Raw genomic sequence first — 24,855 nt, 5'->3', positions numbered from 1 at the left:
CCTTGGCCTTCCTGATCGCCTGCTTGAGCTCCCGCTGGACTTTTTTCAGCTCCTCTCTGCTCCCTGAAGCAAACACCCTCTTCTTCTTGTTCAGCAGAACTTGAAGTTGAGGGGTCACCCATGGCTTGGTGTTGGCAAAGCACCGCACCCTGCGGGTTGGTGCGACGTTCTCCTCACAGAATTTTATATAATGTGTGAAACAGTCATTGAAGCCGTCGATGTTATCTCCATCAGAGAAAGTCTCCCAGATTGTTGTCTCGAAGCAGTCTCTCAACCTCTCCTTGGCTTCTTCATTCCACATCATTACAGTTCTTTTCTGTGCGGGCTGCCTCCTCACCACGGGTGTGTATTCAGGTCGCAGACGTATCAGATTGTGATCAGAGCGGCCGAGTGGGGGGAGGGGGACGGAGGTGTACGCACCCTTTATATTTGCATATAAAAGGTCCAGCGTCTTGTTCTCCCGGGTGTGGCACTTCACGTACTGTGTGAACGTGGGGAAAAAGGGGGAAAGCGAGGCATGGTTGAAATCACCATTTATGAGCAGGAGAGAGTTCGGGTGTTCGGTTTGCAGTGCTGACACTGAGCTGTGCAGCCTCTCACATGCTGCGGCTGCATCGGCTGAGGGAGGGATGTAGACTGTATACACAATCACATGTGAGAACTCCCTCGGGATGTAATACGGGCGGATGCCCACTGCAACAAACTCAATGTCCTTTGTGCAAACTTGTTCTTTGATGGAGACGTGCGCGGGGTCGCACCATCTCTCGTTAATGAACACCGCCACTCCTCCGCCTCTCCTCTTCCCAGCCACATTCCGGTCCGCACGTACCGTCTTAAACCCCTCCAGGGAAACGACCGAGTCCGGTGTCATCTCCGTCAGCCAGGTCTCCGTGAAGCACAGCAGGCTGCTCTCCCTGAAGTCCCTCTGGTACCGGGTCAGCGCCGCGAGCTCGTCTGTTTTGTTCACGAGGGAGCGGACATTTCCCATGATAAAAGATGGGATAAAAGGACGGAACCTACGTTTCCTCTCCTGTTTCCTCCGACCCGCTCTGCAGCCCCGTCTCTTCCTCTTTAAAACCGTTGGAATCGTCCATTCCGCGTTGAGAGAGAGAGAGCGGTGTTGCGCAACACCAACAGCTGATCCCTGGTGTAAACAACGGATCCGCTGAGCGTGTCTGCCGACGGAGTTCCCAAAAGTGCGGAGAAGAGCATTAAACAAAATGCAAAAGTAATGAAAGTGGTCTCATTGTGCACGTAGTGGCAGCAGGATTTGACCATTTTAAAGAAAAAGCGTGAAACACGCCAGGAAAAAGGAGAAAAAACGAGAAAAAGTAAGAAAGAAGGGAGAGCCGTTGTAAGCAGCAGCTGCTCGTGCAGCGCCATCTTGTACAGCACGGGACAAGAACGGGACACGGGACACGGGACAAAAACACGGGAAAATGACGGAGGAAAAGGTAAGAATGGATAAAAAACACATTTTGATATTGAACACTGGATGAATAGTCATTATTTGTATCCATTAAATCAATTAAGTGCAGTTCATTAACCAGTAATGTCTGCATGCTGTAACGATAGCGATTGTAACAGCAAGCAAGACGCAGCGATTTTCTCCCTTTTTTTTCTTTTTTTCCTTTTTTTCTTTTATTTATATGTACAGGTTATAACATTGACAATATAACATTGTCTCATTTTCAACCAAGAAACGTATAAGATAAACTATATGATCTCTATTAGTATTTATCTGTTTTTTAATCTTTAAATGACTCTGACAAGTTGCACACAGCTTTGCTCATTTGAAAACGTGTGACCTCAGTTCTACAATTGTTAAGATAAAAGATTTGATGATGAATAATATTTTTCATGTTTAGAAATGAGAAGTTCTGTTGAATCACAGTCAACAGTGTCATTTGATTTGATTTATTTCAGTTAGCCTGCATATATTTTAGGACAGGGAAAGTGTTAAAGGCAAATGCAGTCCAGTGTATTACTACTTGATTCTGGATTAAAAATGTTTCCATGTTAAAAATACAAAATACAATTTTAATTTACATTTTCTCTTATAGAGCAACTCTACGTTCAGTGAAGGAGCAGACCCTGAGCTGAGGAGATGCGACTCGGACACTTATCAGTGTCTGATCTGCACAAAAAAGGGGAGCTATGCAAAGCTTGTGTCTGATCTGCAGGGACACCAAAGGTCAATGGTGGAGTACGGTGGTAAGTCCTAAATTATCAAATATTTTTTCATTTCAACGCTGAAAGGCTTTAATTTCCCCATGAGCCTTATGTATTATTAAATGTGATGTTATTTCTGTTTGTCCTGACCATGGATAACTGTGACCATCAAACTTTTCAACTCATCCATTTGAGTATCAGAAACTCAAAATAAGTAAAGTAAAGTAAACTAATGCTGGAGCCATTTCGTCTATGTGTACTGTACTTCATGTGTGTAGAATCTTAAGTCAATGTGTATTTTATTTTCACTCTTGTTGAGAATTTAGATATTGAGAAAAAGTTTCAAGATTCCTGCATTTTTATAGATGCCCCTGATAATAATGATTGTTCTCAGAAGTAATGTAACAATTTGCCTCTCAGACAGGCTTATCTGTATATCCATTTAGGGCAGTGATGTTACTGTGGCCAAACAAGTTGCCAGCCAGGATGACACCTCTTATCAGAGGAAGTGCAAATAATCAGGGAAAGAAAATGTCTTATTCAAAGTTCTTAATCACATGTATTCAGTGTTGCATATTATGTGTAATTTAATTTTAGGAAAGGGCCCAACAAGCCCAACAGAAGCGACGTGAGTCCACTTGTCTGTTAGCTAATTTCATCACTGAGGATCAGGGCATGCTGCAACACCTTAAAGTGAGTGACAATGGCATTTAGTGTGGTGTTTGTGTATTTGTATTTGAATACCCAAACTAAAATCCTATACATTTTTTATAGAATATCATCACAGGCAACACGGTGTCTCCTTGGGCCAAGAAACAGGACAGGGTCATCCTTCTATTTGAAGATGTAGAACAAGTGGACAAAGTCATGCACTTCTTGTCTGAAGTACTCGAACGTACTGAGACAGACAAGAAGTCTGCAGATCCAGTGGCATTCGTAATGGATGTACTTTTGCCAGAGGTGAGATCTCAGACACTGACACTGATTTGTAGACTACATGTTTTATATGACTGCATATGTCTGTCTCCTTTTAACACATGGTCACTGTCTAACACAATCTTAAATCTTAATCTTCATGCCACAGGCAACAGTATACGCCCTCGGAGCTGTTCACTCCATCTCCCTGGACAAAGCCAAGGAGATGTACATGCGTGGCACAGAGTTTGACTCAAGGTAAGCCGGATAGTTTAGGAAACTATTAATCCAATTTTCAGTTTATAACTTAATATGTATTTGAGTGTCTTTAACGACTTCATTATTTTGCTATATCATTTTGTCTTGTCAGCGAGATAACCCAGCTTGGGGAACAGCTTCAGAGCCACATTTCCTCAAAAGCGAGGCAGAAACTGGATAGCTTCCTGCGCAATTACAAGAAAGCCTTGGACTGTGAGGAATTCCTCAGGTGCCTGTAATCCCTGGGTAGTGAATGTGTCTGCTGGATAGTCTGTTGTGTATAAAATAAAGAAAATATATCATTCATCACTTGTATTCATTACATGGATTTGAAAGTTATACAACTTTCTGTGCAGAATCAAGGGTTTCAGTGCATTTGTTTTACTTTCATCAAAAGACCTACTGATGTCCAACTGGCTGGGTTTGATTCAGATACCAATGTTTCACATATCTTCCTGGAAATAGGTAACATCTCCTTAATGACATACTCAGCAGATCTTGTCTACTTAACTTCTGTCTACCACCACCTGGACCACACCAGCCCAGAATTTAAGGAGGGTTTCTTTCAGGTTAAAAACCTGATCAAGTAGACTTTTATTAGTTCTAATCGTTGTTCTGTCCAGTTGAACAACATGTCAAACTACAGACTAATAAGACATTCAATAAATGTAGGCCTATATTAAACACACCTTTTTGTAACATACAGGTTGCCATGATGTTGGAAGTTTGCAAAAACAAATGAAATTATTCAAAGTGTGTGTTCAAAGTGGAATTTGTGATATTATATTGTATAAACATGATATTATATTGTATAAACGTGATATTATATTGTATAAACATTGTATAAACGTGATATTATATTGTATAAACGTGATAATTATATTGTATAAACGTGATATTATCACGTTTATTGTATAAACGTGATAATTATATTGTATAAACGTGATAATTATATCACATAAACGTGATAATTATATCACATAAACGTGATATTATATTGTATAAACGTGATAATTATATCACATAAACGTGATAATTATATCACATAAACGTGATAATTATATCACATAAACGTGATACTATATTGTGTAAACGTGATGTTCAAAGAACTTTTCCAATCGGCATTTATATATTTTAGCAGTTTGGCTATAACATTTCATACTTTACAAAGTGACATTAATTATTCACAAATTTCACAGAAAGTACATTTCTGTGTTCATAAAAGTCAACACGAGTATTTATTCTTCTCTTTTCCTGTCGCACACCGGGATAAAAGTCTCTTGTCAACTAGTGTCTATGAGATACGCGTGTGTAAATAAAGTTTCAATAAAAGAAGACGTTATCACGTTAGTAAACGTCATCACGTTGGTAAACGTCATCACGTTAGTAAACGTCATCACGTTAGTAAACGTCATCACGTTTCAGACGCAGTCTCTTGAGAGCCAATCAGAGTGTCGTGTAGTTTGAAGGGGCGTTTCGTTGAGTAAAGGGGCGTTTCGTTGAGTGAAGGGGCGTTTCGTTGAGTAAAGGGGCGTTTCGTTGAGTGGTCTGCGGGTCTGCAGCTGGACCTACTTGAAATCATCAAAAAATGAACTTTCAATCCAAGATGGCGGCTTTCCTGTTCGTTTTAGAGCATAGGCTGCGCTGACTTTTTTGACTGTCCCAACCTAAGGAACGAGTGTACCAAGTTTCGTGCATGTACATTGAACGTGCTCCTCAGGGCCACAAGTTTTAGGGGGTGGAGCAGTTATTTGCCCCGCCCACTTTCATTTTTTAATGCACATTCCCCGAAACACTAATAAACGTAATTTTACACCAGGTCTGATGCGGTTGCAAAAATTGGTGAATTTTGGGGCATGTTCAGGGCCTCAAAAACGCGATTTACTTTGGTGAAGAAGAAGAAGAGGAAGAATAATCTTTACCATTACAATAGAGTTCTTGCAACAGAGTTGCTCGAACCCTAAAAAAATACATTTAAATGGCTCTGTGTTTGTGTGGATGGTTACTGGTCTGTTACTGGTCTGTTACTGAATGAGCTGCTGAATGAGATGATGATGTGCTCAGAGAGTTGCTAAATCATTAGCATCACAGTCAATGCTTCATGCACAACGCTGTGTCATTCACACATTATTCAAGCACATCAACAGAGCCGCCGCTCCCTATACCTCTGACCAATTATGCTTAGGGCCCCCAAAAGCTTAGCAGCAGCCCTCCACATCATGTTATTCATATAAATTGCAGATGCTCATTGGCCTTTGTCTCAGTTTGTTTTTGTCTATTTGGGTCCTACGGCGGAGCTCCGCGGTGAGGCCCTCGTTTAGTTCAGCAGTTATTAACTCACATTATCCGTGAATGTATCGCGCAGCGTTGCTGGCGACCAACCTGCAGCTAATTAAATTAGATTAAAGTCACGGAATTCACGTTAATGTGAGTAACTAGAGCTGTTTACTCACGTTTCTTATCTACGTCCTCCTGGTGTAGCTGGGTAGTGTCCACCTCCTTGAGCTCCGCCATTTTTAACTACGCTACGGCAACAAACGAGAGTCAGGATCGTTTTCACTCGAGCTGGGCGAAGGCCCGCCCCTTCCCTGGTTCTCATTGGATAAGACTTAAACTCGACGGGCGTGAGCCAATCAGAGACCGTAGTTCAGGAATACAAATACTACGCAACAAACGCAGGGTATTTTGTTTCGTACATGATATACGTAAACTGCGCAGATTTTTCTTCTTTTTTTTCATCTTTTATTTGCGATTTCTCAAATATACAATTAGAACGTTGTCATGGTACAATCATACTGAATGAAAAAATGTTTTTTTTTTATACAAGGCAATCGCTTTCATATACCTATTTTTATGTATGAAGAATGTACTGAGGATAATGTGTTGGACCTTTCTTTGGTAAATCAAACAAAACATTTTCTCAAAATAAATTATACATTTAGATGATATCCAATCATATACATCTCCCCAGAAAGCATTAACCCTTGATGTTCAGTTGTTTCAATATGTTCAGCGTAAAAAAAGAAGCAATTGTTGTGGTTTAAATTAAATTAAATTGACATTTAAAAGGAGGATAAATATCATTCAGCATTTTAAAGTGAATGTCCTTCACCTTTGGTGCTATAGTTTCTTGACAAAAGACTGTCAGATTAGAATATTAGGTAATTTTAGACTGCATTGGATGTTGTGACTGTTCACCAAGAGGGAGGAGAGATTTGGGATTACATTGTTTTGAAATAAATGATAAGACATTGTAATTACAGACTGAGGGAATGCTTTGATGCTACCTCCTTTCATTTCAATTAATGTAGGACAAAAAACGTCAAGAGGTCAAATATTTCCAGTGTTATGCGAGAGATGCATCGCAGACCTAATTCCTTCTCTAAGCAAATTTCATAACAAATAGATTTCTTTCTAAACAACACACACTGTATCTGCAATTCCATAACGGCGTGTCAAAAGTTATGTTTGCAATTTTCCAATTTTGTAAGACTGGAAGGCAGATCATTTGATGGCGAGCTTACTTATGTCATAATCACGCTTAAGGGGGAAGTTAATTCATCCTAATGTTATAAAGATGTAGTTTGGGATGTGACATCAAATGTTGTTTCCATTCCTCAAGAAGGATCTTAACCCATTTATTTTAATAGTGTCACTGATAAATTCTACACTGTGACTTCCTCTTCCAAATGTAATTAAAGTTGGCCTGCCTTATAGACTTAATTGCATTGCAAAATTCCAATAATAGAAATTTCTCTTTGAGACCAAAAATGTAAATATGGTTTACATTTACCTAAGGTATAGTCCAAATGTTCAGATTATCTTCAGCGATGTGTATGCCCAAGTATTTAACAGATGATTTAACAGGAAAATTGTGGATTTCTATGGGACGTGACCCCGCCTATCGCCCTATGTCAGCTGAGATTGGCACAGCACCCCCTGCGACCCTCCGGTGGAGGATAAAGCGGTAGATGATGGATGGATGGAAGTACATGGAAGTACATGCATCAATAATAATGTAATAATTCAAAGGACGTTTTGGCCCTTGTAATGTACTGACTTGACCCTTTACAGATATTTCGACAGGTTGAAAGGACTGAGTGAGCTATAACCTGTCAATTATTAAATGAAATAGATTTTACTGGAAATGGATCACAACTTTTCTGTTTCTGTTACAAGAAAACAAGAGTTAGGGCATGTCATAGATAATATACTCTTGACTGAGTCAGCTAACTGGGGGCTCCTCCTCCAACTGCTCACACACACAGCTGTTGTGACAGGACTTTGCCCTGATATGTCTTATGTTTATTCTTGGATGCAATAAATAAAATAAGTCTAACTCACATTACATTTTTCCATAAATACAGTACATACATGTTTTTGTTTCTAAAATATCCCAGCCAGCCATGTGTCCATGGCTTGTTTGGGTCAATGTTGGGCCGGCCTTCAAAGCTTCCGGCTCGCCAACAGGTGCTGTCTGTAGCTCACCTCAGACCCAACTGAGTTTTGCAGGTTGTCCGGTGAAAGTCGGGGTACGACTTGGACAGATGTTCGTATGTGAAAATAAAGGGTTCTTTGCAAATAGCATTGTCATAAACAGCAAGACACATAACTCCACATTGCTCCTGACGGCTGTGCCGATAGCATGTGAATGAGTATAAACGATCCATCCATCCATCTGTGCTGTGCCAATCTCAGCTGACGTAGGGTGATAGGCGGGGTCACACCCTGGACAGTTTGCCAATCCATCGTAGCGCCACACATAGAGACAAACAACCATCCACTCTCACTTATACGGTCAATTTAGAGTGACTAATTCACCTAATCCCAATGTTGTGTGAGGAAGCCAGAGAATGTGGAGAAAACCCACGCACACACGAGAAGAACATGCAGAAAGGCCCTTGTTCTTGGAAAGTGTGGTGTGAATGGCAAAAACTGTAGTGTAAAGCAGCTTTGAGTGGTCATCCAGACTAGAAAAGCCTTATATAAATACAGACCATTTACCATTTCACCCTGTCACATGTCTATCAAAATGTCCAAATTGATTTTGAGCTGTCTTTCATCTTCATTGCTCAACTCAATTTCAATGATTTAAACACGGTCACCTTCATCATCTCTTTTACCAGGAAACAAAACTAACTAAATGCTGACGCAGGCTTTTTATATGCACGGAGGAATGTGAGCCCATTACTCTTATCTTAGTGTTATGATACACACTGATACGCACATTTTAAATTTAAACAGGCGTGTCGGATGTCCCCTGACTTCCGTCTGAATAAATATGATTTGTGGCCATTGGGACAGTTTTCACATTTCTATATATAACTGGTATTTGTGTGGAAGTGTGAAGTGATGAGTGTTTTTCCAGAAATGATTATTAGAAAGAGAATATTATTTATATTACAGCAGGTACCAGCACAATCAAACAGAATTATAGCATCTATCCCATTTGTAGACGGAACACCCCTGAAGTCAGATTTCCAGCCATGAAACTATAAGTGTACTTTTAGTATTAATAGCACTTGTGTCGTATTTGTTTCACAGTAAATCAGACGTACACACAATAAACATGTTTACATGTTATACACAGTTTTGCATGTGTAAATACCACGGCTGGTATTGCTAACAATAGCTAGGCTGAGATACAGTACGTTTGTGTCCATGTTCATATTACTTTTCTTTAATCTGCAAATATGACATGATTTAAATGGAAGTCGATCATGACTTTCGTTTTGTGTTTCTGTTCGAAGCAAACCAGAGTTTCGATGACTAATTTATGGTCATGACTAATGCTCACGTCTGTCATGACGGGACATTGCTCTGTGGACATTACATGTCATATCTTTTTATTGTAGGCAGCTTTGATACGCTCCCCTTTAAAAGCATGGCCTCTTTTTATTCAACAGCATGCCGTCATTTACAGAACAGCTGCTACTGACTTTATACCAGCGATCTCAAACCAGCATCTACAGCAACATCCAGAGGAGAAAACCCGCGAACCATGAGGTGAGTTCATGCAAAACCGAGCACCACAATTTATTCATTTACAATATTATAGGTCAAGTGTGTGACGTTTAGGCTTTATTGGTAGAAATGAACTATACTATGTATGTTGTGTATATTTAGCATGCTGCAGCAAGTGCTTATAGAGTAAATGTAGTTTGGTTGTTGTAGCCTAAGAATAATACTAAGTTGCATTTACGAAGTTCTTAGTACGTATCTTGGGCTAGCTATTCTAGCCACTCTTAGCAATACCGGTCAATAACGACACTCAATATGGGATTTACATGTTTATGGTTAAAATTTAAACACTACCATGTCCACAACTAGCTATTTATGCTAAAAGCATCAGTGTTTATATGGTGGCAGCGATCTTTCGCTGGAAGGAAGTGGTTCGTTTTATGTCAAGACAGATGGCGACAACAGCAACTGGGCGCGAGTAAAGCCAGACGACTGCAACAAACACAAAGAAGTGTCCATGAAAAGTCTCAGAAGTGAATTCTACTTGCCGTGTTCGCCATCGTTGGGTGCATTTTGTCCAAAATAAAAAGAATGTAATGAAGAGAGGAACTTTCAAGTTACTCCAGCACATTTAAAAGCGGCCAGGGTTGACAGTGTTAAAGGCATAGCAACAAGATATAAAACATATAAGCAAAACAGTGACTTAGTAAAATAATAAGATGGTAAATGCTAAATGACATGACATGTAATGGTAAAAATCGAGGTAGAAGTGTCTGGGTTGACTATTCTCATCCTGAAGTGAAGGCCAAGGAGAAGAGGTGGGTCTATAAAAGTGATTTAAAATGTTCGATGGTGGGGGCAGTTTTAATTTCCATGGGTAAATAATTTCAGTTTGAGGGCAGCTACAGAAAAAGGCTCAAGGTTTTAGTCAGGTTTTTGTGTGAAGAAGGAGTTCAGAGAGGTAAGATGGTGCCAAACCATTGAGAGCTTTAAAAACCACCAATAAAAGTTTTCGATCAATCCTAAAACGAATAGGAAGCCAGTGGAGGGAGCACAGCACAGGTGTGATGTGGTCTATTTGCTTTATTCCTGTCAAAAGATGAGCAAACCTTGTCCACGAGCTCAATTTTAGCATAAATGTGGTGTGATTGCACCCAGGCTGGAGATATTTGCTGCCTGCAGTAGATTGGTAAATGACAAACACAGAGAGAGTGGTGTTGAACTGACAGACAATTAGGACTGGGATAACTCATTTTACACTGGTTATTTATATTTAAAAAGTTACGCACTCAAGTTTTACATCTACTCAAACATAATCTATTAAAAGAAAGAACTAATGAGCTTAAACATTTTTGTCCTTTTACCTATATTATGTTATACATTTCACATTTTACATTTTATGTTTATATTATTTTCTTGTATTGCTGCTATGTCGAAACAATTTCCCCTTGGGGATGAATAAAGTATTTCTATTCTATTAACAGTCATTATCTGATGGATAAATGGTTTCCTTAGTTCTTACTTAACTTACTTAACAAGCCTTACTTAAATGAATTTCATTTTTCCTCTCCATCAGTGCTGCTCACCGTGAAACAAGCTTGGAAACCAAACTGGCTGCGCTGCAGTGCCACTTCACCTGGGATCTACAAACCAATGACAACGAACATGCTCGTATCCGGGACGGGCTGCTGGATATCGGCACTGACGAGAGAAACCAATGGCTGGGTCACATTTACAATCTGCTGGGTTACATCCACTTCCTCCTGAAATGCCCTGATGATGCCAGGAAATACTTCACGAGGGCTGCGGAGGCCTTTTGCCACACAAGGGGAGCAGATGAGGGTCCCTGGCTGCTGGTGAACTATGCTAATGTGGCTTGGCTGCATTACCACAACGGAGACGAAGCAAAGAGTCAGGAATGGTTGTCAAAGGCTAATGCACTGTTAGAAGAATACCAATCTTCATCGCAGCACAACTTACACGCAGAGATCTATGCTGAGAAAGACTGGGCTCTGCTCAAGTACAGAAGCAAGATAGAAAGGTCGCTGGCTTCAGATTACCTCCAAAAAGTCAGCGAGATGCAGCCGGACATGGTGGAGTGGTATGTCAACTTTGTGTCAGCCAGTCTTAATTATCCAGAGACCTGTCCAGACATGTTAGAGAAAATGAAAAACGCCAAGAAAAGGGATCCAGAGAACCTGTTCCTCGCTGCTCAGTACCTCATGGTGCGGGCCAGGAATGGAGAACAAGTTCTAGATAAAGTACGCAAATTGGCCACCAAGATTATGAGAAATCCTGTCAGCAGTTATAGTGGGTTAAAGACAATACTTACCATTTACCAAATCTATGACTCTGTGGATGAGGCAATTGCTTTGGCAGAGGAGGCTCTGAGAAACCATCCAGGTGTCCGTTATTTAAAACGATGTGCTGCACTGTGTTATAAATGGAAGGTGATTTCACCAAACAGTCACCCAATGTCAAACCAAGAAATAAAAAGAGCGATCGACCTCCACAAAGACGTGATTTCTCTCTACCCAGATTCTTCATTTGTAAAGAAAATGGACCTTGCAACCATATATACAAAGTCAGCTCACTGCTCAGATAAGGCTGGGGAGATTTTCCAGGAGCTGTTAGAAAGTCGCCTGGAACCTCCAGAAAAACAAGTTCTGTTCAACATCTATGCAAAACATGTGTTCTTCCATCTGAAAGACAGAAACAAGTCATTGCACTACCACATAAAGGCAGTAGAGATACCAGAAGAGTCATTATTTCGAAGGCACAGCATTCGAGAGCTGCACAAAGCCATGAACAGAGACAACAACCATCCCATGCGTGGTGAAATAGAAGAGTGTCTGAACAAGCTGCAGATACACTTTGATCCACTGGATCCAGAAGAACTTTCTGGATCTGTATAGAACTTTACCTGCTCATAGATATTACCATCACTAAAAATTCAGATTGATCAAGAACTGTAGACATTCCAATTTAATTCATGTGTGAAATACATATACATTCCACCTTGAGTTCAGCTGTTTAATACAGAGCAGGTTTCAAGGGTCTGAGCGATGATTTAAGTCAACATATCTTTCATATTTTTATATTTTATATTTTTAACCTGTAATATTGTATATTTGATCTGTATATTGTGTTACTATGATCTAACTTAGTAACACATTCAATGAGATTCTCTTTTTAAAATCTTTTCAGTGTCTACCATTGTTCCGTATATTGTTGATTGTGATGTGTAATCAAACATGAAATGTGTGTTTTTGAAGTAACCTTGAGCTTTTTGATGATGATTATTTTTTTTAGACAAAGACTTTACGTGTTTCCAAAATTGTACTCCATTAGTTAGTTGAGAAAAAAAAAGTTTTGAATATTGGGTAAAATGTATTGTAAAACCTAGCAACTGCAATAAAATAACATTTTCAAAAGAAGTGAATTATGTTTGTTTGTTAAAGTTGGAGCTGTTTTTGTTGTGCGTCTTGTACTCACACATTTGCACCACCTTCCTTTTGCCTTATTATATGAACGTGAAACAGTGTTTACTGTCGTGGTCGTGTGTGTGTGTGTGTGTGTGGTTGGTTGCGTTGGTGTGTGGCGCCATGTCACAGTCACTTGATTTGGTTTTCATGCACAGAAACATGTTATAAAGAAACACATGTATTTGCGTAGCGAGCAGGAGGTGAGCGTCAGAGACATGTCTTCCTGCTAAAAGGGAGTTTTTTCTCCCCACTCATGCCGAGTGTTTGCTGGGTGCAGGTTGATAATGTCACGTTGAGACTTCCTGATGCATGGTCACGCAGGCGCCGCCACTTCCTCATTACTGTACACATGTGTGGATATTTTGACTTTATTTTTGTAGACCTTTGTATCCGCCAAGATCTTTGCTCTGTGTTCTGTCCTCTTTCACAAACCACGCACGTCATCGTGACCACAGTAGGTCGTGTGTTGCTCACAGTGAGAAGATTAAATGTGTGGGCCTGACACACCCTGATAAAACCTACTTAACTTCATGTTTTTAGGCACTTTACGCTGCTTGATCTTCAGTAAATGAATGATTACTGACTTTTATGGGACAGGTGAATATTAGGGATGAGCCGATACGATGCTGAGACAGACTGAGTTAGTTTGAAGCTATTCTGCCCGTGACTGTGTGAACGTGAGAGTGAATGGTTGTTCATCTCCGTGTTGTTGAATCCTTATTTACCTCTTTACTGTTTATACTACCAGATATATCAGAACCATCTCTGCTCAATCTCGTTTTCTGTCTTTGACAACAAATGGTAACAAAACACAGGACTATAAATGTCGTCATTCTCCTTTTAGTGTGTTTGTGTAAAAGCCAGATCACTCAATCAATGATACAATTATCTTCCATAATAATATAATGGATTATTAAAACAAAATGTTGAACTCAGCCACTGGGGGCCACAACAAAGTGGTCTCCTGGTGCCAGTGGTCCCAAGAAAAACAATCCTGGACCAGTCAAGGCCCACATGAACAATGGCCTCCACCAGTGGTGCTGCTGTTGGTCAAAGACAAAGAAAAAAGAGAGGGGAACAGCGTGTCATGGATGTTGTTGAGGGGTAAAAGAAGAGGGCAAAATGGTAATTGGTCTGTATTTATATCTAAATCTTATACTTTGTTAATCCTCTTAGGGAAATTAGAATTAGGAGCAGTGGCTGTTTTTCATTCACTTCCATACAGCACATCTAAGTGCAGCACATGTTCTATCACTCATCTTTTACAGCCATTCACCATCAGCAACAACATGGGGTGTTAGGTGTCTTAGGCATGTAGACTCGCGGAGCCGGGAATCAGACACACAAGATTCGAGTCGAAAGACGACTCGCTCGACCACTGAGCTACCGTCGCCCGAAAATATAGCTGAAGGATCTAGATCAAGATTTAAAGTCGCTCCATCAGTCATGTTCTCAAAGTCCTCTAATCTCTCCCGGAAGATGGAGAGATTGCGTCTACACTCAGGGAACCACAGTTCAGTTTATTGTCATCAAACAATCTCTTTCATACCAAGACTGGGGCTGAACAATTTGTGGAAAGCATCTTTAGTTTTACTAACAAATTTGTAACATTTAAAATACAAAAATAAATGGTGCCTTTTGTAATTTGCTAAGTGTACTGTTTTGAAAATGTATTTTCTCTTTAAAACATTTATTTGTATTTACCTCACAAGACCGTACTGTACCTCCACAAATGTTTGGAGCGTGTGTCTGTAATCAATGCAAATGACTTCCTGTTCCCCCTCGTGTGAGTGCGCCGTCGTCTTATAACACGGGTGAACTGTGTGAGGGGCAGTTCCACTGGAGAAGCCGTCGCCTGCACATCAGCTCATGATGATGAAACTCGTGCTGTCTTTCGGTCTCTGTTGGACGCTCATCAGCACAGGTATCTCTGCATATTCTCACATGTCTTTCTTTCAGGTAAACTAATGTCAAACATTTATACTGAAATGACAAGAGGAGCCTCATTTAGATTTGGGACACGAGACCTCGGATAATCATCTGTCTGTCAAAGTCTGTTTTCTATTGAACACTTGACAATAAGGTGTACAAAAACACTTAACTCATCATCAAGTCTTTATAAGATAATGATGAACTAATGTGTAGTTAATCATTAGTTAATGATTAGTTAAGCTTTTTGACAATTAAACACACTGTGGACCAGATGAGGCACCAGATAGACAGATGACACCTTTAATGCAAATAAATGTCTATCATTTTACATCTTAATCAAGAAATAACAATTATCAACAACATATAACAACAATTTATTTTTTTTGGATAACAATAATAATTATATTATTGTTAAAAAGCTTCTACATACTGGTGTTTTAACCATTACACTAACAGCTAGTTCAGCTACGTCTAAACTGATGTTTGTTGTTGTTTTATTTTGGCAGCTGCAGCTCTTAAGTGTTGGTTTGGTGACAACACTTATCAACCCTGCAACGAGCGGTGTGGACTCATTGTTGCACAGAGTAGGTGTATAAAGTGTTTATATAAGTGTGTCGTTTATTAGGTTTGATGAACACGTGTCTTTCTTTCATCAACATTGAATGGACAGCTTATATCCAGGGCAAGCACGTACAGAACATCACGCAAGCGTGTCTGCCGACGTCCGTCTGCAGACAACGTACAGGTTCATCGCTCAACATTGGCTTCCTGTCTTGGGTAGAATCCATTCAGTGCTGCGACACAGACGGCTGCAACACAAACACTCTGGCTCGTAAGTCAAGCAAAAATGGATCTACTGTATGTTCAAAGCTATTGTCATGTTCGAGTGGAAAACCATCTTCTGTGTTTCAGCTCAAGACAACAGAGTGTCAGAGAAAGACAACAACCTCCAGTGTTTCACCTGCCCTGATTCCAAAAATCCTGACTGTAAGCAAACCCTTCAGTGTCTGGGAGGACAGGACCGCTGCTTTCGTGGGGCTGGTGAGCCTTTAATGAATTCATAATGGAGTCACTGAAACAGGGGAAGCTCATTAAAGTCTTTCACGTCTTTTACTAAATTCTGCAAATGAACAACTAGCGCAAGAAAACTGGATAATTATGTAAAACTGAAATTCCATGATAGTATAAATATATAATAAACTTGTTGGACAGTTCCTCCAATTATCATGCAGAAGCCCAGCGTCCGTCCTCTCTCGAGGAAGCCCAGCTTCCCTGGAAGTGACCATTTTGCCGCACTTCGTGGCTGCTACGGGAATACGGAAATCACGTGAGATGATCCGTGACAAACAGTTCTAACCGTGTTCTAGTGCATGTTTAGTACTGAAACGTAAATACAACACAGTGCATATTTGGTGACATTTTAGAGGACGCTGAGCTTCTCTTGCAATCGCCAGAGTTCCACGACAGAGTTCCAAGAGTTTATAGCAGTTGCTAGTTTACAGCTCCGGTCCATACGTTACACAATACAATATAAAACTTTAAATACGTGCAGACAATGCAACACAGTGAAATACATGTAGCACAAACACAGAACACCGATGTGGTATTTTACAGTTTCCAGTCACTGTGTATTGTCTTGTCTTCGGATAAATCTGGAGAGGGATTTCTAGGGCGACTACTGACAGAACTCATATCTTTCTGATAATATGACAATGAAGCCAGCAGCCCGGCTTCTTGTCCATTAGGTTTAGTGCTTGATTATATCGAGTCTCAGACACTGGGTTTACCATTGAAACTTGAAGCCTTGAATTGTTAAACATCATGAAACACATGCTAAAATCAAAGAGTGCATAATTGTATTTTTTTCTATATATATGAACAGACTAAAGAACAGTGGTACAAGGGCTAAATGTTGGGGAAGTGTTCTTGGTTGTCTTTCACACAGTGCTACCCAATCATTTTACATCCACAGTGTCAAGTGAAGGCGTCGTTATTCCTGCCTTTGGCTGCATCTCTTCAGTGTTGTGTGGAGACGATAAGCCTTGGTTTAATAAACCGTTTGGCGTCATTCAAGCCCTCATTGGGCCAAACTGCTGTGGGACCAGCTTCTGTAATTCTGCCACTCCGCCTACCTGTGGCACCAGCACTGTCAGACTGGCTGTCATCGCTCTGCTCTGCATGCACTTTGTAGCCTGTTAGGACATACTGAGTGTGTGTGTGTATGAATGTACAGCAATGCACCGTCAGCTTTCATTTGACTTAATCTCATAGCATATTGGCAACATGATGTAATCTGATGTAATAGACCTTTAGCACAGCAGATATTCTATTCTAGCCCAACGTCACCCTCTGTCCTTAGACCCTCACAAGTAAAAACTCCACAGAGGGATCTCCCTGTCAGGATGGACAGACGTGAATGTGAAGGTGTCACATGGACACAAACAAGCTCAGTAGATTATCCAATCCAATCCAAAGTAAGAACTCTCTCTGGGTTAAAAGCCAACAAAAATAAATGGCAGGAGGCTTTGACCAATCACAGGACAGAATCTGAAATACTTTATTGACCAATAAATACTTAATTGAACCTGTGATACATGTACAAGCTTCCTCCCTCTTGTCCTTTCTCTCCCCCATTTCTGTCCCTCACCTCTCTGTCCCCCATTTTTCCCTTTCACCCCAACCCGTCTAGGCAGATGCTGCAAATCATTGAGTCTGGTTCTGTCAGAGATTTCATCTTCTGTTAGAAAGGAGTTTTTTTCTCGCTCCACTGATGCCCAGTGTTTGTTTATTGTGTGAATTGTTGGGTTAAAGTAAATCGATGCTTTACCTTTGGTTTTTTTTTAGATAAATAATAATTTTTAAAGTTAAAAGTTGGCAGTAGTAGGAGAGTGAAGCCATGTGTGTGTCATTTTTCTTTTCTCTCCTGTTTTGAGTTCAATTTAAGGTTTTTTTTGTCATTTATTTTCCTTTTTCTTCTTTGCAGGTAAGATTAGGTTTGTTATTTGGCATTGATCTTCTCTGAAGTTTAATAAAACTGTTACACTCTTGAACAGACTTTGGTTTTATGTTGGCTTTCTTTGGAAAGATGAGGTCAAAGACACACACACACACATGCGTTAGCCATGGTTTCCTGAGGCCAGGGATGTAACACCATCACAATCTATTGTATTGTTGTTGTTTTTTAGATATATGCAAAAAATAAATATTGCAGTTTTGAATTTGACCAAATCCACAAATTTCAATACAGTTGACAGAAAAGTTAGCTTGTAACACGTGACTGTAAAAAGACTGTGGTCTTTTTGGTTCTATAGCGTCAGGAGAATCCAACATTCGTTTTGAGCTCAGGAGTGACTTTCAAAAACAGAACTTAAGAATCACAATCTTTATTTATAAGACAAATGTTTACATCGAACACTTTCTTTATTCACACATATTAAACTTTTACATGGCTGAGTGTCACTGGTCCAATATGTACTTTCTTACCCGACAGAAAAAAAAACCTAAAACAATACAGAACTTATTACAAGTCTCAGAGGGAGGAGCTCTGACCAATTGGAGATTAAAAAAAAGAAAGATATAAAACAAAGACGGGAGGTCACTCGTTTCTTCGACTCTTCTTGTGACTCTTTTTTGAGCTCCTGTGACGACAAACAAACAAAATAAATACAAAATAAACGCAATAAACGAGGCACATCTCAGTGAGTGTATTTGCTACAGAGCTGCTGTGTCCCTTGTGCGTCTAATAAAGGATTTTCTTATCTTATACTCAGATAACATTGAATAATATCCAGTCCCACACATCCAACCAAACACCAAAACAGAAGTCCTGGAGATGACAGTATTCAGAGGGATGGTTACAGTGATTAGAGCACATACATATAAAACAGAAGCACTCACCTTTCTGGGGACTTTGAGTGGCTGCGATGTCTGTGACTTCTGTGGTGACCTGGTTCACAGTCAAGAAAAAAGGGACATAGTAATAAGAGCAAATATTATCAATTATGAAAACATTTGGTCCATAATTGTTGATAATGAGTGGACGAATTAGCGAGTGATTAGCAGGAGGTTAACAGATCTGCTCATTTCTTCTTTTACCTGGAGATTTGGAGCGGTGACGTCTGTCCCTGGACCGACTGCGATGTCTGCGAGGGCTTTTGCTGCGGTGGCGGTCTCTCCTCGGTGATGGGCTGTTTATACACGAAACATGGGAATGAATATTAGCTGCAAAATAGGCTTTTTTTTGTGCAGTGAAAAAATTATTCTGCCAGAAGTAAACATACCTCCTCCTCTTCGGAGATCTGCTCCTCCTGAAAATGAAGACAAATATATAAACTCACATGGAATTCGACTTCGTATTCATCTACCTATGGAAGATTTCTCATTTTGTCTTCACAGCAGAAAAATATACATGAATAATAATTAAAAGACAAACCGTCTGGGTGAGCGACTTCGTCTGTAGCGAGGTGATGGAGAGCGACGAGGTCTGTCGTTGTCACGGTAACTGCGTCTGTGGGGTTCAGGGGTCTGGAGTCTCTCTGGCTGCAAGTTAAAAAAAACAACAACAAGATTTTAAAATCATGACCCCACACCGACGCTGCTCTGTAGTCTGTCATTTAATAACATGACCCAAAAACCATTAAAAAAAATAGATTTGTTAAAAATAAATGCGGTAATACATAAATAATTACATAATATTATTTCATGTTTTGGGTTTAATTTCATTTCAGCGTCATAAAAGAGTTTTGTTTTTCATTATGAAGAATTTAGATAATGAGCCATCACTAGCGGGGACACAGGGAAAAACAGATTTCAGCCACTAAACAAAGAGCTCACCTACAGGACGTACACTGGTTTTAGTCTAAAATGAGACTGTGTTTTCTGCTTTATCTCTTCACAAGCTGTAGATTAATTAGATTAGTTAAACGAAATCTCCCTTGTGTCACTGACAGTGTGTCTGCTTGTCTCAGGCTGATTCTAAGCTAAGTGATGTGTCATTATTCTATACAACCAAAACTTAAACTTAAAAAAAACAAAACAAAAAAAACACCATACTTTGAAGGTACCTGTATAAAACATATGTGGTAAAAATTAGTTTTTACCTTCTCTTCCTCCTCATCTTCATCTTCACTGCTTTCCACTTCATCCAGGTCCTCTTCTAAAGCACTGATACGTGTATCCAACATCTCAGCCTCCTCCAAGACTTGTCTTTTCTGCAACACGCACACACATAGAGATCAGTGGTGTAGGCCTATAAATGTGAAGAGCAGATATAAATGTGATGAGCATTTACCTGGAGCCGGGGAAGAATGATGTCACACATCCTCTCTGCATGAAGAAGATCATCCACAAACTCGTCCACGTGCATCAGCTCAAATTCTAAAATCAGAAAAAAAGAAAGATAAAGAACATAGATCGACAACATAATCAGCAGCAAGACTGAACGAGTTTAGTTGTTGTTTATGTGGCCTGATATCACCTCAGTGCCACAGTAGTCATCCGTGTTGTAAACTCACCTCCATCTCTGTTTTGACTCTTGATCTTCCTGTAGTCGTTGTACAGAGGCTCCAGGTATTTGTAACAATCCACCGCGGTGCCCGTTAACCTCATGTACATCGCCCCAAGTAAACGAACATATCTACAGTGGGAGAGAAGGTAGGTTACTTTGCAATATGAACAAAGTTATCATACTCTGTTCTGAGCAGTTGTGTCTCAGAGCACTGTACTGTCGGTCAGAGTAACGCAGCCCTGCTCACAGACTAGTGTTTGTGTGAGCTGCTACCTGCTCCACCTCAGAGTGAAATTCTCTGACTAAGACTGTCCTATTGAAATTAACCGCTGGCTCTGGCTCAGGACCATTATATGTAACAATCTTCGAATAGCTTTTTTGCAGGGAATGCCCATCCCTAAAATTCCTAAGATAAAAAATGCTAAATATCAGCCCGATATACCTTATCGCACACTTTGAGGATTTTTAAGTCTTTTTAATAGAGCTACAATTTGATTATTGTGTTGGACGTCACGCTCATGACGTCACCATTGAAAGCACTCTGACCAACCAGTGGCCGGCAGTCTGACGATGTCACGCATGTTATCGGCTCCGATCACTTGGAACCTCGCCAGAGCAAGGACTAAATAAAGTACCAGGTACTATCGCTAATTGGAAACCAAAAAAGCTGTACTGAGGCAAGTCGAGTCCGGACCATGTAGTGAAGCGACATAAATTCTAGTACTTTTTTTAAGACATGCTTGAGAACTCACTTGAAATCCTCGTTCTTTATGAACTCAACAATGATATCTTTCTCTGGCTGAATCTGCAGCATCTTTAGCGTGAGGCAGAGGAAGGGCGTGGGCTTGGTGTTCCCGCCAAAAACTCCTCCAACATACTTTAGCTCCATGGCCTTGTCAACCACCAGCTCGGCTGCAGAGAAAAAACTTTGATTAATTCCAGTGACAAGAGAAGAAACAGACGAGGCTCTCTGCTGTCAACAATGCAAATATACACTGTGTAATATTACATTTTCCCTTCACTTAAATAGGAAACACTTATGTGTATTTGTTGAGTCAGATCGACTCTAAATACATTACGACTGCAGCTTTCAAAATTGCTCTTACGTTTTACTTTTAAACTGACCTCATTGATTTTATACTAAACAATTAATAAATGTATTGAAACAATATGCTCAGCGTCAGTAATATTTTCAAAGAAAGAGAGGACTCTAGTGGAGCTTTTTGCAGCTTATTATGAGAATAACCATTTTAACTTTAGGTACCTCTATTTCATATTTTCTGTGGTAGTATTTCAAATGTAAGCACGTTTGAAGGTATTTTAAGATTTCCTCCATTCACACAAAAAGCTAAATATTCTTAAAAAGTATATACGATGAAAAGCTGAAATTGATATTTGAACAGTTTCTCAAAGTACGAAGCGTGAAGGATTGACACCATTCATTTGAATGGGACACAAAAAGCTACTTAAAAGTATAGTACAAAAGTCAATATACCAACAATAATGCCGAACATTCTTAATGGTTAATGGTTTTGTAGCTTGTGATCAAGTACATATTAATAGCCTTTAAGCTCATAAAACACACAGTGCTGTGGCAAGTAATCATGTTTTTTTTTTTACAATTCTAGCATTCGGTTAACACAACTACGCAATTACCGTATTAAGTTAAACTTTTTCAAAGTGAGGTATATTGTTCAGAAAACGCATGGAGCATTACAGTGAGGTTTTCTGGACGAACGGAGGGATTTTAACAGAGGTTGTTGTAGGTTTGTCAGCGTTAGCTAACAGGATGCTAACGTTAGCTCGCCAACGTTAGCGACGCGAAGATGCTACCCACCGGTCAGACCGAAACACTCCTCCTTCCAGTACTTAGACTCGTAGATTCGAGTTCGGATGATTTTCTCCACCAGATACTGCGGGTTCGTTCCATGGATACTGTTAGCATCTTTGACGGTTCTGTTTGCCATTGGAAAGAAGATAAATGTATTATTTTCTAGCACAAACAGCAGCACTTACGAACCCACCGGCGGAAATGACAACAAACACTTCCGGGTTGACTTGGGTTAGTGCCATAGTGGAGAAGGGTCTAGCTGCAGACCCGCAGACCACTCAACGAAACGCCCCTTTACTCAACGAAACGCCCCTTCACACTACACGGCACTCTGATTGGCTCTCAAGAGACTGCGTCTGAAACGTGATGACGTTTACGTTGACCGAGTATGAAGAGAGAACCCGAAAAAGTAACACGGGAAAAACACGGGAAAATGACGGAGGAAAAGGTAAGAATGGATAAAAAACACATTTTGATATTGAACACTGGATGAATAGTCATTATTTGTATCCATTAAATCAATTAAGTGCAGTTTATTAACCAGTAATGTCTGCATGCTGTAACGATAGCGATTGTAACAGCAAGCAAGACGCAGCGATTTTCTCCCTTTTTTTCTTTTTTCCCTTTTTTTCTTTTATTTATATGTACAGGTTATAACATTGACAATATAACGTTGTCTCATTTTCAACCAAGAAACGTATAAGATAAACTATATGATCTCTATATATTAGTATTTATCTGTTTTTTAATCTTTAAATGACTCTGACAAGTTGCACACAGCTTTGCTCATTTGAAAACGTGTGACCTCAGTTCTACAATTGTTAAGATAAAAGATTTAATGATGAATAATATTTTTCATGTTTAGAAATGAGAAGTTCTGTTGAATCACAGTCAACAGTGTCATTTGATTTGATTTATTTCAGTTAGCCTGCATATATTTTAGGACAGGGAAAGTCTTAAAGGCAAATGCAGTCCAGTGTATTACTACTTGATTCTGGATTAAAAATGTTTCCATGTTAAAAATACAAAATACAATTTTAATTTACATTTTCTCTTATAGAGCAACACTACGTTCAGTGAAGGAGCAGACCCTGAGCTGAGGAGATGCGACTCGGACACTTATCAGTGTCTGATCTGCACAAAAAAGGGGAGCTATGCAAAGCTTGTGTCTCATCTGCAGGGACACCAAAGGTCAATGGTGGAGTACGGTGGTAAGTCCTAAATTATCAAATATTTTTTCATTTCAACGCTGAAAGGCTTTAATTGTATTTAATTGTATTATGTATTATTAAATGTGATGTTATTTCTGTTTGTCCTGACCATGGATAACTGTGACCATCAAACTATTCAACTCATCCATTTGAGTATCAGAAACTCAAAATAAGTAAAGTAAAGTAAACTAATGCTGGAGCCATTTCATCTATGTGTACTGTACTTCATGTGTGTAGAATCTTAAGTCAATGTGTATTTTATTTTCACTCTTGTTGAGAATTTAGATATTGAGAAAAAGTTTCAAGATTCCTGCATTTTTATAGATGCCCCTGATAATAATGATTGTTCTCAGAAGTAATGTAACAATTTGCCTCTCAGACAGGCTTATCTGTATATCCATTTAGGGCAGTGATGTTACTGTGGCCAAACAAGTTGCCAGCCAGGATGACACCTCTTATCAGAGGAAGTGCAAATAATCAGGGAAAGAAAATGTCTTATTCAAAGTTCTTAATCACATGTATTCAGTGTTGCATATTATGTGTAATTTAATTTTAGGAAAGGGCCCAACAAGCCCAACAGAAGCGACGCGAGGCATGTTGTCTGTTAACCAGTGTAATCACAGAGGATCAGGGCATGCTGCAACACCTTAAAGTGAGTGACAATGGCATTTAGTGTGGTGTTTGTGTATTTGTATATGAATACCAAACTAAAATCCTTAACAATTTTTATAGAACATCATCACAGGCAACACGGTGTCTCCTTGGGCCAAGAAACAGGACAGGGTCATCCTTCTTTTTGAAGATGATGAACAAGTGGACAAAGTCATGCACTTCTTGTCTGAAGTACTTGAACGTACTGAGACAGACAAGAAGTCTGCAGATCCAGTGGCATTCGTAATGGATGTACTTTTGCCAGAGGTGAGATCTCAGACACTGACACTGATTTGTAGACTACATGTGTTATATGACTGCATATGTCTGTCTCCTTTTAACACATGGTCACTGTCTAACACAATCTTAAATCTTAATCTTCATGCCACAGGCAACAGTACACGCCCTCGGAGCTGTTCACTCCATCTCCCTGGACAAAGCCAAGGAGATGTACATGCGTGGCACAGAGTTTGACTCAAGGTAAGCCGGATAGTTTAGGAAACTGTTAATCCAATTTTCTGTTTATATCTTATTTTGTATTTGAGTGTCTTTAACGACTTCATTATTTTGCAATATCATTTTGTCTTGTCAGCGAGATAACCCAGCTTGGGGAACAGCTTCAGAGCCACATTTCCTCAAAAGCGAGGCAGAAACTGGATAGCTTCCTGAGCAATTACAAGAAAGCCTTGGAGTGTGAGGAATTCCTCAGGCGCCTGTAATCCCTGGGTAGTGAATGTGTCTGCTGGATAGTCTGTTGTGTATAAAATAAAGAAAATATATCATTCATCACTTGTATTCATTACATGGATTTGAAAGTTATACAACTTTCTGTGCAGAATCAAGGGTTTCAGTGCATTTGTTTTACTTTCATCAAAAGACCCACTGATGTCCAACTGGCTGGGTTTGATTCAGATACCAATGTTTCACATATCT

At 39.7% G+C, this 24,855-nt stretch overlaps 5 protein-coding genes across 6 annotated transcripts; 4 read left to right on the top strand and 1 right to left on the bottom strand.

Annotated features, from left to right (window-relative positions):
• Window positions 1-1,419: 1,419 nt before the first annotated feature.
• On the top strand, window positions 1,420-3,649 carry LOC122781011 (PWWP domain-containing DNA repair factor 3A-like). Its single transcript, XM_044044499.1, has 6 exons — window positions 1,420-1,454; window positions 2,064-2,214; window positions 2,770-2,865; window positions 2,947-3,132; window positions 3,257-3,345; window positions 3,458-3,649. The coding sequence occupies exons 2-6, from the start codon at window positions 2,158-2,160 to the stop codon at window positions 3,582-3,584; spliced, it is 555 nt and encodes a 184-aa protein (XP_043900434.1). The 5' UTR covers window positions 1,420-1,454; window positions 2,064-2,157; the 3' UTR covers window positions 3,585-3,649.
• Window positions 3,650-9,234: 5,585 nt separating this feature from the next.
• LOC122781007 (interferon-induced protein with tetratricopeptide repeats 1-like) lies at window positions 9,235-12,714 on the top strand. Its single transcript, XM_044044494.1, has 2 exons — window positions 9,235-9,351; window positions 10,883-12,714. Exons 1-2 carry the CDS (start codon window positions 9,347-9,349, stop codon window positions 12,219-12,221), a joined length of 1,344 nt encoding a protein of 447 aa, XP_043900429.1. The 5' UTR covers window positions 9,235-9,346; the 3' UTR covers window positions 12,222-12,714.
• A 1,822-nt stretch (window positions 12,715-14,536) lies between these two features.
• On the top strand, window positions 14,537-17,363 carry LOC122781009. The gene is made up of 5 exons (XM_044044496.1): window positions 14,537-14,715; window positions 15,230-15,307; window positions 15,394-15,555; window positions 15,636-15,764; window positions 16,696-17,363. The coding sequence occupies exons 1-5, from the start codon at window positions 14,661-14,663 to the stop codon at window positions 16,920-16,922; spliced, it is 651 nt and encodes a 216-aa protein (XP_043900431.1). The 5' UTR covers window positions 14,537-14,660; the 3' UTR covers window positions 16,923-17,363.
• A 727-nt stretch (window positions 17,364-18,090) lies between these two features.
• On the bottom strand, window positions 18,091-22,260 carry prpf38a (pre-mRNA processing factor 38A). Its single transcript, XM_044044495.1, has 10 exons — window positions 22,067-22,260; window positions 20,982-21,141; window positions 20,237-20,358; window positions 20,014-20,099; window positions 19,823-19,933; window positions 19,156-19,262; window positions 19,004-19,030; window positions 18,819-18,910; window positions 18,621-18,669; window positions 18,091-18,361 (listed from the first exon to the last, which is right to left on the bottom strand). The coding sequence occupies exons 1-10, from the start codon at window positions 22,194-22,196 to the stop codon at window positions 18,319-18,321; spliced, it is 927 nt and encodes a 308-aa protein (XP_043900430.1). The 5' UTR covers window positions 22,197-22,260; the 3' UTR covers window positions 18,091-18,318.
• Window positions 22,261-22,399: 139 nt separating this feature from the next.
• On the top strand, window positions 22,400-24,706 carry LOC122781010 (PWWP domain-containing DNA repair factor 3A-like). 2 transcript variants are annotated; one of them, XM_044044497.1, is made up of 6 exons: window positions 22,400-22,508; window positions 23,121-23,271; window positions 23,828-23,923; window positions 24,004-24,189; window positions 24,314-24,402; window positions 24,515-24,706. In XM_044044497.1, the coding sequence occupies exons 2-6, from the start codon at window positions 23,215-23,217 to the stop codon at window positions 24,639-24,641; spliced, it is 555 nt and encodes a 184-aa protein (XP_043900432.1). In that variant the 5' UTR covers window positions 22,400-22,508; window positions 23,121-23,214; the 3' UTR covers window positions 24,642-24,706. The 2 variants fall into 2 exon arrangements, with proteins under 2 accessions (XP_043900432.1, XP_043900433.1); XM_044044498.1 differs by lacking the exon at window positions 24,004-24,189 and having other exon boundaries at window positions 22,401-22,508.
• The last annotated feature ends 149 nt before the right edge of the window (window positions 24,707-24,855 follow it).

The sequence above is a fragment of the Solea senegalensis genome, linkage group LG14 (genome assembly GCF_019176455.1).
Source record: "Solea senegalensis isolate Sse05_10M linkage group LG14, IFAPA_SoseM_1, whole genome shotgun sequence".
NCBI lineage: Eukaryota > Metazoa > Chordata > Actinopteri > Pleuronectiformes > Soleidae > Solea > Solea senegalensis.
The sequence above is the reverse complement of the archived record's forward strand: the minus strand, read 5'-3'. Positions and strand labels throughout refer to the sequence as shown.